This window comes from Nicotiana sylvestris, chromosome 2, assembly GCF_000393655.2.
Source record: "Nicotiana sylvestris chromosome 2, ASM39365v2, whole genome shotgun sequence".
NCBI classification, from domain to species: domain Eukaryota; kingdom Viridiplantae; phylum Streptophyta; class Magnoliopsida; order Solanales; family Solanaceae; genus Nicotiana; species Nicotiana sylvestris.
Window position 1 is genome coordinate 121,005,358 of NC_091058.1, and position 11,751 is coordinate 121,017,108.

General features: G+C 35.6%; 1 protein-coding gene across 7 annotated transcripts; it reads right to left on the reverse strand.

The window, feature by feature from the left end:
• Positions 1 to 698: 698 nt before the first annotated feature.
• LOC104214236 (ABC transporter I family member 11, chloroplastic-like) lies at positions 699 to 5,959 on the reverse strand. 7 transcript variants are annotated; one of them, XM_009763883.2, is made up of 10 exons: positions 5,765 to 5,959; positions 5,622 to 5,667; positions 4,901 to 4,980; positions 4,527 to 4,578; positions 4,279 to 4,412; positions 3,820 to 3,934; positions 3,617 to 3,703; positions 3,418 to 3,466; positions 2,162 to 2,246; positions 699 to 1,260 (listed from the first exon to the last, which is right to left on the reverse strand). In XM_009763883.2, the coding sequence occupies exons 1-10, from the start codon at positions 5,872 to 5,874 to the stop codon at positions 1,182 to 1,184; spliced, it is 837 nt and encodes a 278-aa protein (XP_009762185.1). In that variant the 5' UTR covers positions 5,875 to 5,959; the 3' UTR covers positions 699 to 1,181. The 7 variants fall into 7 exon arrangements, with proteins under 7 accessions (XP_009762185.1, XP_009762187.1, XP_009762188.1 ...); XM_009763885.2 differs by lacking the exon at positions 699 to 1,260 and adding an exon at positions 2,463 to 2,602 and having other exon boundaries at positions 2,161 to 2,246; positions 5,765 to 5,941; XM_009763886.2 differs by lacking the exons at positions 699 to 1,260; positions 2,162 to 2,246 and adding an exon at positions 2,251 to 2,596 and having other exon boundaries at positions 5,765 to 5,940.
• Between the last annotated feature and the right edge of the window lie 5,792 nt (positions 5,960 to 11,751).

Consider the following 11,751-nt stretch of genomic DNA (forward strand, 5'->3'; position numbering starts at 1 on the left):
GCAGACACTATAGTTTACTTGGTTAAACTGAGTAACAATAACTAGTATGTGACCTCGTTGACAATATAGATTTCAGAATAAGTAAAGAAACACCACCATATTATGATACTTCTATTGAAACTAAATTATTTCCAGCATATTCACTAAGTATTGTAGCGATTATGAGTAGTAACTGAATATGTTTCCTTTCGTATAATTCAAATTTATCTTTTTGAATATTTAATCTTCTATAGATTGTATTCTTGAGTCCCCAACTTAGTTAATATCTCTCATATTTACTAGTTTCTTTTATGTTGTAGTAGAATACCTGATGAATCTATATTATGGCCATCTTTTATGTTTTCTTAATTCATCACCTTTTAAACTGTAAAATTGTCTAGAGAGTTTTGCCAAGTCTAATAAAAGTACATATGTTATTGCATTTACTTCTACTATTGACTTTTACAGGATATTTTATAAATAAAAAAAAATTACCGAACCATACCGATAACGAAGAGAAACCGGCATAATTGAGACGATTTCAAAAAATCTAATTTTGATCATATATAATAAAATAACCGAAAAATTGGTATGGTATAAATTTTATAAAATAATCGCCCGAACCGAAATATTGACACCCCTGCTCCCAACCTCATGGTTGAAACTAAGCGCTCTTGCCAGTAGAGCAACCTCACTTAATAACATAGAAACACAGAAAGTTGCATATGAGCATATGATTTGAATGCTTCGAAGTCTTCTTCGGTTCATCCGAAATACACATACATTATTTAAGATCTGCATGGTTTGAGAAAGCAGGATTTTGGTTGTATAGTGAGCTATGACAAATATATTTGGTCTACTTGGGCAGATTGGGTTATGACACGCTTCTCAGCCCTTTCTAAACCAACCCATCTTGACCCAAGCAAACTATGGGCGGCTTGGGACGTTAACCCAACCTGCTTATTTGACACCTCTAATTAAAGTGAAAGATGAGAGTTTCACTCTTGTTACAATGGTAACTCGCCATGCCTTTTTTTGTCTTTTGAGCTTCATTTACTACTACTCAATTCTTATTGTTTTCTCAGTCTAACTAGGATCAGCCTTGACTGAAAGAACACGACAATAAAGAGGCCTAATAGTTGTGCTAATGCCTAATCCATTGCATCAGAACTAATGGCTGGGAACATAATAAATCCCGAGTATTAAACGGGTAGTGGCTCTCTTCTAAGTATTCCTCCCATTTCCATCCTCCAAGATTGATCGACCAAAGATGCCAACTCCCTGTAGATCACCATCAATGCGGCTATTAGAGAAGGAACTAAAGTTTCAAATAAAATAGGAACATACAGAATTTCACCGCCAGCTATGTGTAGTTAAAAATTAATCAAAAACCACGATGAATTGCTAGGGAAACAAAAGGAGTACCAGAAACAAAATGATGATTTATTGTCTTCCAATTAAATACCCTTGTGCGAATATGCTCAAGTTGAGAGTTGAATGCAATTCTACCTCACCTATGAAAAATAGTGGCCACCCCTAGTTTTTTGTATCCTTCAAGGAAACAAGATACGCAATTTGAAATGAAGAGACTAAAAGTTAAGTGAAAATTTCTTTATATGACACTTGATATTATCATTATAGCACAACCATATGTGGCAACCGGAGCGGCAAAGGTAGTAGATGCGGGATGTGTGGTAGGTGCAAATCACGAGCTCGAATGTTGATTGGCAAACAAGTCTGATATTTTAAGTGGAGAAGTGTAGAAGAAAGATTTTTGATCAAGTGAGTGGAATTTTATATGTGGCATCCAGAAGATGCAAGAAATACAAAAGAGAATACATAAAAGACAGTCAGCTATGAATAAAAAAGAGCTAAGCAAGAACTAAAGAGCTGACAAAATAAATCAAAACTTCATATGACAGTCAATAGGAGTAGAAGAAAGATTTCGAAGCGAAACAACGGATCTCTCGGTTATCAAGAAGCAAAAAGGGACAGGAAGTTCCAGAGTCAATATGTATGGATAAATGACTTCATCCACGGCTTCACCAGAAAATGTCAACTAATTTCTTGATATCACTGCCAACCTCGAGTGAACAATGCTAGACATCTAGCATGGTGATACATTTCCAATAAAATAACGTATGTAAACAAAAACATCAAATGGACCAAATCACGAACTTACTTGAGGTCATGGCTGACAACAAGTAAAGTTAGCTCCTTCTTTAGATTCTTTAACAATTTCGCCACATCTGCACGAGCCTTCCAATCTGATTTCCCTCATAAAATATACACTTTTTCAGACACTGGGGTTAGCTATTCAAATAGGAGTACAATTTAAAGTTGCGTCCAAAATACGAAAATAAGGTATCCATTTAATAACATCCAAGGTCTACAGTAATCCAAACAGAAGTTATTTATAGTTAAAAGCAAGTAAAAGAACATGACGATGCTAGCAAATCACATCAAACAAAAGAGATCAGTACAATTAAGTTTTCCGATCTCTATGGAAATAGCATCACTCCATAAAACATTCCTCCTGATCTGCACCACAAGCAAGCTTCATACCATTTTATCCAACATGCAACCCGAACTGAGGTACGATCCAATCTGGCAAGCTCTTGAACTCCGCTTGCACCACCCATACCAAATAATTAATACAATAAATTTCCAGATTACCTCTTGTAATCATATTAGCAAAAGCAAATATGAGAGCTGGTATGAAGATAGTGGCAAGAGTGTTTTAAAACAACAATCTTTCTTTACATCGATGTTACCATTTGGAGAATAAGAACACATAACCCAACAAGGAATTCTAAGCTTATACTTAAGAGAAAAAATGCTTTTCAGTGAAGCCAAAGAAGAGCTCCTCTAAAACAGATGTAGAGATACCACCTGGTTGCCATTAGTTTTTGGAGAATTAGAGAATGCAGCCTAAAATAGAACCTTAATGTTCTATGACAGAAAGATTTAAAATAATTTCTACGTTCTTCAAAAAGTAAAAGTAAGTAACATACACATGATTCTTTTCTTTAGATTACTATAGCTAATTACTATTTACTAGTAAGAATTCAAAATCTTGGTGCTTTAGACAATTTATAACAAGTTAGAACTTTAGTGAGTTTGGATTACTGAGATTACAGAATACGAAGATCCAGACTTTAACAATCATGGTGGGACGAAAGACTGATCTTCAAAAATATCAAATGTAAAATCCTTGTGCAGGCATCTCAATTCCTACTATTTCCTTTCAAATTTAACCTAGAAATCTCAACTATTCATGTTCCATTAAACCAGCACTTTCGTGACCCAAGCATACATACGTAGGAGAATCACCAACTAATGGATAACATCCGCTCAGGGAAAAATATACAAATGGGAAGAAAAATACTAGCCCAAAGAACAAAATGAAATAGATCACAGCAGTGAGCTTCTTCATACCGAGACCAGCAAGAGGCTCATCCAATATTAATAAATTTGGTGTTTGAACCTGTGTAAAGAGAAATATTATATTAATAGACAGATGATCACCCAAGATATCAACAATATTTTGTCACACAAATGGGCATATGCATGTTCACATAAATGCACATAAACAGAATACAAGTACTTCCAATTTTTCATAATGAGAAATCCTTACTAACTGAATAGCAAGGGCAAGCCGACGTTTGTAGCCACCGCTTAATGAGTGGGGATCCTTGTCCAAAGACATTCCTGTTAGACCAACCTAGGAGTTGTCAACCACATAAAAGCCTGTCATAATTTGCTGAAACGCGAACGAGCTTTTCTCCTTTGAAAGACAAATTTAAAAGACAGTTTAAATCGCACTAAAGGAATATGTACCGAGGTAATGGCCTTTTGAAGTCTCGATGCAAGAAGCTCTCTTAATTGAAGGCCACCCTTTTGTCTTGGCCACCCAAATGTAACTTCATCAAGAACTGTGTCAGCAACAAAGTATCTGTAAGACAGTGACACAAACAAAATCAAGTTGAATAAACTGCTATTGGAAACAAAAAGAACTTCTTAAACTTTACGTAGCTACCTAACCATGCAATACTCACTTTACCAATATGCATGCTAATAGATAAATCTATATACTTATGTACATAATACCAGAATTGAAGAGTAACGAAATAGAGTTTAAATAATTGCATTGCTAACTGGAGGGGTTTGTTGTTTTCTCAATAAAAACAGCAAATGAAAATGCATTATGTTCAATATGAACCTATTCATGAAAATCCCATTGTATCACAAAGAACATCCTGACAGAGCATGAAACACCACCAACCAAGAAATGAGTACCTCTCAGGAAACTGGAAAACAATGCCAACTCTTTCGGGTTGTAAGGGTTCAGGAGACTTAATCTTTTCACCATCATCACTATATCGCTGCACACATATGGAACCTGACGTTGGTTTGCTTAACCCTGCAAGCAGCTGCATTGAGAAGGTTAAAGATAAAAAGCAGCCTGAATAAAGTACCTTTCGTTGGTTGGACAAGAGAAAGGATAAAATGAATTTGAATAGAAAAGACAAAATCAAAAGGAAGACCTGCAATAAAGTAGTTTTTCCACTGCCACTGCGTCCAAATATCAAGCCAAAACTACAAAAAAAACCATGTCAGATCCTCTCTTCCACACAGAGCCTCTTTAAAATGAATATCAGTATTTGAGATACTAGTTGATTAGCAGCGACATTGTTCCATAGGCAGCTTCATATGTTTTTACAGATCTTACTGAACAGCTAAAACATTTGAAAATCTTATGAGATGCTGGATTTCTGATCTCATTTGTGCTTCCATCCAATCAAGAAATAGACAAAATAATCCCTCGTTAGCTCTAAACCAGGATTTGACAAGATGACAAAGGAAATTTATGACAGTAATGGTATGTATTGCATTTGAATTATAGCAACACAGACTGTACCTTTTCTCAGGAATTGAAAGATTGACTTGACTCAATAGGTTGATCTTGGTCCCTGGAGGTCGATAAGACACATCCCTTATCTCCAAAAATCCATAAAAAGGAAAAGGGTCGAACACCTATTATTAGCACCTCCACAATACAACCGCAATATCTTAACTAATCTCTGGACAACCAAAATAGATCAATTAAAAAGAGAAAAATGAATTCAAGCTCAGCAGGCTTCATCCCTGGTTAATTAAGATGGCACTAGAGTTATTTGGAATACCGTTTTCTAATACTTATAACCCTCTAGGAGTCTACAAACAACAACTACTACTACGCCTCAATCCAAAACGAGTTCGGATTGGTTATATCAATCCTCACTAACCATGTTTCTCCGTTTAAAATCATCTCAGGCCGACATTATACAAAATTAAAATAAACGTGAAAAGTACACCACTAGGAGTATAGGATACTTAAAAAGATATATCATTAAAAGAAAAAAGAAATATCATTGGGAATTCAATAAAAAGTTGCTGAATGACTTGTTGGTTTAAATGGTGTATATGCTACAGAATAAGGTCCACCTACCTAAGTAACATAACATTTTTTGCCGCCACCACAAAAAAGAAAAGGAAGCCTACTATACATCTAAATCCCAAATATGGGGAAGCAAAACATGTTAAAGAACTCTGCAGGAATTATTTAAATAATACAAAATATATAAAGAAAAGAGCTTTACTTCGAAACAGGAGTAATCGCAGGAAATGGAGAGTGCTTGCGCCTTTCTGAAATAGAAATGAGAAAGTTAAACTTCTCAAATGTAAAATTAATATGGCAAGAATCGGAGAAAAACGGAAAAAAAAAAAAAGGAACAAGACTTGCCTAAAGCGCATGAGAGGATAAAAAATTGTGGATGATGGTCTTCCCGAAATGGAAGAGGAACTGGAAATCAGTAGAGACGACGACGACGAGGGAAGTGGAAAGCTTCCCATCTTTCTTCTGATTTCTGGAGCTATGGAACCAAATATAATCTAGTGAGAAGTGCTCGAATAGGCACAATTTAAAATATAATCGAAATTTATATAGATTATTTAAATTTTATCCTATTCAGAGTTAAATTTCAGACCTCGAGGATAATGTTTTAAGAGTCTGTTTGGCAACTCGTGGAAAACTGCTTATTTTAAAAATTATTATTTTAGAAATACTTTTTCTAAAAGTATTTTTAAAAATAAGTTGTATTTTACCAATTCACTTAAGAAGTACTTTTTAAAGTACTTTTTTAAGAAGTACTTTTTTAAAAATAAGTTGTATTTTGCCAAAATAAGTTGTCCAATCATACTTCGGGATATAAGGCATTTAAACTTTTTTGGAATAGGCAAAGGAGCGGTACTTGGCTTCTAGGGTTGTTGAGAATATTCATCCATATCCACTCCTTTGATTATAGGTAGAACACTAGGTGTCGCGCCCTCTTTTTTCCTCCCCTTTTTTGAGACGGGAAGAAGTCTGGGTTTCGACATTCACGAGGTGTAATGATTCATTTCCTTTTGGGAATTGAGTATTTGAAGAGTCGTCACCTAACGGATTATGGTGCGTTAAGGGTACCTAGAGCGATTAACTCTTGTGTTGGTTTGCATTACCAGAGATTAGGGTAAGGGCTCGAAGTAACCTCGAGGGGAAGGTGTTAGGCACCCCTCTTGGTCCACAACTATGGGTCCCGACCGAACTTCTATTTACAAATTAGTCCATATAAACAGTTGAATTAAACAAGTTGCAAGTAAAACACGTGGGATAATTCAAGTAGTAAGATAAAGGTTTGATCAAGTTGTAAAACAAAGATTTCAATAAAGAAAGGATTTAGTAAAGAGGGGTCCTAGGTTGGTTATCCTATAGGGTCACCACACGCAATGTCCGGTAAACACTCCTCAATGAGGGGCTACACGTGACATTAATGCGTAGTCATCATATCTCATGTCTACCCTTCCCATCCCTTATTGGTCATGCAAAGCGAGTGTTTGATCAATGATTCCTATTACGTGCTGCTACCCATCCCTTCTTAATGGTCCTGGAGGGAGTTAGAACCTCTACCTATAGGTGATTCTAGATGTACCCCTAAGGTTTTAAAAGGCGAAAATTCTAAGGCGACAATCAAAAGCATTTAGGACTTTCACACATAATGAGAGCAATTAAGAGGCTCAAAGTTTCCTCCTCAAACAAACACGCAAGCAGCACGACTCAAGCACAGTTAAGGTCTTTTTATTAAACAATGTCCTAAAGCAGGATATCTAAGTGAATATGCAGAAACAGACAACCCCTTTTTAGACTCAGAAGTTACACCCTAGTGGTTGCTTAGGGACTTTTTTAAAAGCATGTTAGGATCAGAAACGTTAAGCAACATGGACAGTTTCAGAGAAATGCAATTTTGAAAACGCCCTAAAGGCTTGCCTATATGCAGAATACTGGTGTCTATGCAGAAACAAATAGATTTTGAAATAGACTCCTTCAATACCTATAGGCATGATATCTAATGAGATTGAGGCAGTTTTGAAAGAACTTGTTTCAGGAAATGCTTAATGCTTAATAAGACCAATTTAAAAATGAACTAGGCGTAATGAAGTTGATTTATTAGACTAAGTTAAATAAACAGACAGAATTGTGAGTAGGGCTTCCTATAGGCATGATATCTAGGCGAATTACTGATTTTAATCGATTTGCAGGTATAGCAACATACAGAAATACTCGTTATAACTGAATTCCTATAGGCATGGCATCTATTATTGAACTGATTTAAGACATGATTGTTTAGGACCCTATGTGCATGGTTTCTAAACATGACTGAATGTAAAACCTTATATGCATGGTTTCTACTTGATGAGTAAACAACCTTTAAAAGTATAAGCCCTATGGACATAATTTCTATTAGGTAAAGCAAACAGATTAAAGAGTAAAGTCTTATGAGCATGTTTTCTACTTAGGCAAACAATCAGACTTTAAAAGTAAGGTCCTAAGAGTAGGATTTCTACCCGTATTACCCCAAAAAGTATGCATCTACCCACCCTTTTTACTAAATACCTCAATATTTGTTTATAATTATTACAGGCTAATGAATAAATTACATAAGTAAAAATAGAAAATCAAGAAGCTATTCTATAGGGAGCCTTCAATTAGGCCTAAGTTTCAAAGCCTCAAATGGTCTCACAAGCCTCAATTCCATAGCCAAATCAGAGTCTAGGTGCATCAAAGTTCCCTAAGGATCTCAAGGATCCCGGGCAGTGCTTACACCTAGACTTAGTAGCCAAAGATTGAACAAGTGCAGTGTGGAAAGGCCAGCCTCAGTATGTCAGAGTTCATAGGATTCTCAAAAGGATCCCAAGGTAGTACACATACTAGATGGGGCAGAACTTATGACTAAGAGTAGAGTGAGAAGTGATGGCCACAAGTTGAAAAGGTTTTATCCTTTGAAAATAATGTAGTAAAACAATCAGAGACTTGTTTGAAGATATGAACAGAAGTTAAAACACCTTAGGACAGGTTTACACATAGCTGGTTCACAGAACCAAGTAAATTCAGTAATCACACACGCGGGTCAAGAGGTTTGGGACACATAGAGCATTTGACTGCAAACACATAACCCAGCAAGGGTCTAGGACTGGTTTAGTCATGCTCAGAAATAGGTGACATTGGCATAGTCACAAAACAAGTCCTGAAAGACACAACCACATAGAGGGGTGATAGGGATTTGGAAATTCATGGGATATAGGATAGTAAGTACGCAACAAGTAGGAGATAAGACATGCTCAGAAACACACATAGAGGGGGAATACACTGATCTAAAGGAAGGGGAAGACACAATATCATGTTGATAATGTACTCTTAACTACAAATTTTCCAACAGAACCACAAATAGAAGCAAACTAGAAATAAGAGAAATTGAAATAATAAGAGAAGCATGTTGTTGTTAGAACTTTGAATTGAAACTAGGACATACCAGTGAAGAGGAGAGTAAGTAGAATGAAAAGAACAAGAGAGAGCACAAATGGTTAACCTTGGCTTGCAGCCGGCTAACAGTAGCAAATAACACAATAGAGAGCAGAAATGTTTAGTGTGAGAGATAGTTTTTGGACCCAAGTGTTCGTGTCCTGTGTTAATGAAAGACTGGAGTTTTTATAGTTGAAAACAGGTAGTAAAATAAGGTAAGAATCATAGTAGCATGGTAATTAAGGAACTCAGAATCAGTCAGTCAGAAATCAAGGCAAGTACTCCTTAAGTTAAAGGAGTTAACTCAAATGGTAATAACCAGTATATAAGGCAAGAAAGATAAATACATGATTAATAGGGAAATGATCAAAATTCAGTAAGCATAGAGTAGTCAATTAGGACTAAGTTCAGCAAATTCCAATTAAGAAAAGGTTTCAGTCAGAATAAAATACCACAACAAATAAGGTACGGAATCATTCAATTTAAATAGACGAGGTAGAATTTTAGGGTTTCAAAAGAAATCTTTTAATCAAACCATCAGTTAAGGAAATCAGAATCAATCAAGAGAGTTATGATTCTATACCTCAACATATAAATAGAGAAGGACAAACAGACATAGAAAACATGCAAGATCAGCAATATTGATAGAAAGAGGCAAGAGATGAACAAATCAAGATGAATATAATCACACAGAGGTGATACAAGTAGACTAAGGACTCAATAAAATCCATTCGAAGCATGGTAACCAACAGAAACTTAACAAGAGTCGAGTAGTTATGCTAACACACAGAATCAAAACAAAGAAGATCTAAAAATTAGGGCTTTTAACATAGGCGAGTTAAAAAACAGTAAGAACAAAGAATCAGTCAAGATATGTGAGGAAAGAGGTTTAAACATAAAGAGAAATCAATTTAAACAAGTGTAGAAGAAACTCTGAGAAACCCTAACTTTAAAGAAAGTAAAAACGGCTTAGTGTTGTTGATTTTTCAAAAGAAGTTTGAGAATAGTGTAAAACATAGAAAGAAACAGACTTAAATTGTTAAAAGGAGCACATATCTGAGAGATACAAATGAAAGTTAGGGTTTCGAAGGAAACCCAAATAGAAACGGAAGAACCTGCTATAAACTTCAAAGATCGTAACATATATGGTGTGATTTTGCCCAAAATCACACCAGAGAAGCCATGAACAACCAAACTAGAAATCGTAGATACAAATCGGCATGCCCCAGGGCCCTTGAAGGCCTCAGAGATGATGAGCAAGACGATGGAGGAACCATTGGAGGCTTGGGGTTGAAAGGTGGTCACTGGAGATGATCGGAGAAGGAGGCGGCGATTGAAGGGGATTAGGGTTAGGTTGAGAGAAGAGAGGAGATGAGAGAGTTTGAGGGCGGCGGAATCTCAGAAATGAGATAGGGTTAGTGGTCTTTAGGATTAAAAAAGGAAAGGGCTCGTTTGGACCGTTGATCTCCCAGATCAACGGTCAGGATTTGACCAGGTATATGGGTTCCGGGTTTGGGCAGGAGTTTATAAGGTCTGGGTCGGGTTAATTGGGTAGGAAATTGGGCTGGGGTTGGGTTAAAATTAGGCTAGAATTGAAAGCCAAATCTGGCTATGATTTAAATAACCACTTTTCCTTATTTTAATTTATAATAAATAATAAATAGTTTTCTGAAAATAATTTTTCTATACCAAAATGATTTAAAATATATAATTATCATTTTAAAAATATAGGGACCAATTTCACGCCTATAAAATATAATTATACATTAAAATGGGTTAATATTGCAATTATACGCAATTTAACTTAAAAAATACTAAATGTAATTATAAAAATGCATGAAAAACATATTAGCCATATTTTGGCATAAGTATAGAAATTAAAATAAATAATCCTAACAATAATTTTGTAAATAATTATTGGGGATTTTATGAATAAAAAGAGAGAAAATAAATCAATTTAAACCTGTAAAATTATGAAAAAATTATAAAAACCTTGTGCATGCTTATATATGCATATATATGCTATTTTAAAGGTATTTATGCATATTAAAAATATATAGGAAAAAATTGAGTATCAACACCAGGTATCTGCTCTATGCGATCGTTCTGCTGCTTGAGCTGTTTCTGCAAAGTTAGTACTCAACTTTGTAAATCAGAATTAATTGGGATACCTGACCCACCATCGCGAGATTCGGTGGGAGTTCCTCCGCTGCCCGAACTAGCGAGTCCTAAGCGTGGATTCTCTATGGTTGTGGTGTTGTTTGGAGGCGGAGTTGGTGGTACAGTTGGTAATCCGCTATCGAAAGCTTGAAGAGCATTGTTCACGTGTTCTGCAATTAGTTGCTTCAATGCATCATCAACATTTTGATCGTCCCCTTGTTGATTATTCACATGTGATGTTGATCTATCAGGTGAGTTGTCTCGGGAGTGTCAAGGAGAATTTTGAGGTGAAAGAATTGGGGGGCATTCTCTTGTTGATTCTGTTGGTTCAGCTGGTCTTGCTGGTTTTGTAGGTTTTGTTGATTGTTTTCAACAGCGGTTGACATGATTTTCTAACAGAAAAATAAAATTAGAAAGTGAAAAGATTATCAGTTTCCGGTAACGAAACCTATTTGTTTAACTAAAAATAGGAATTTCGGTCAAAGCCAGAAGTGCTCGGGTTACTGATAATCAAGAAAGTCTATATTTATTTAAGGATAAGAAAGGAAATTAGAATACGAGATCGCAAAAATAGCCAATAGTAAGCAAAAGAACGTAATTGTATTCCAATAATAATCAGAACGTGTCTGTACAGATGATATCTCTTTCCTTTTTATAAAGAATCTATGAGTATAACGTCTTTCCCCTTTTATGACCGAATCATTACGAGCATTAACGACATTAATGAAACGTTA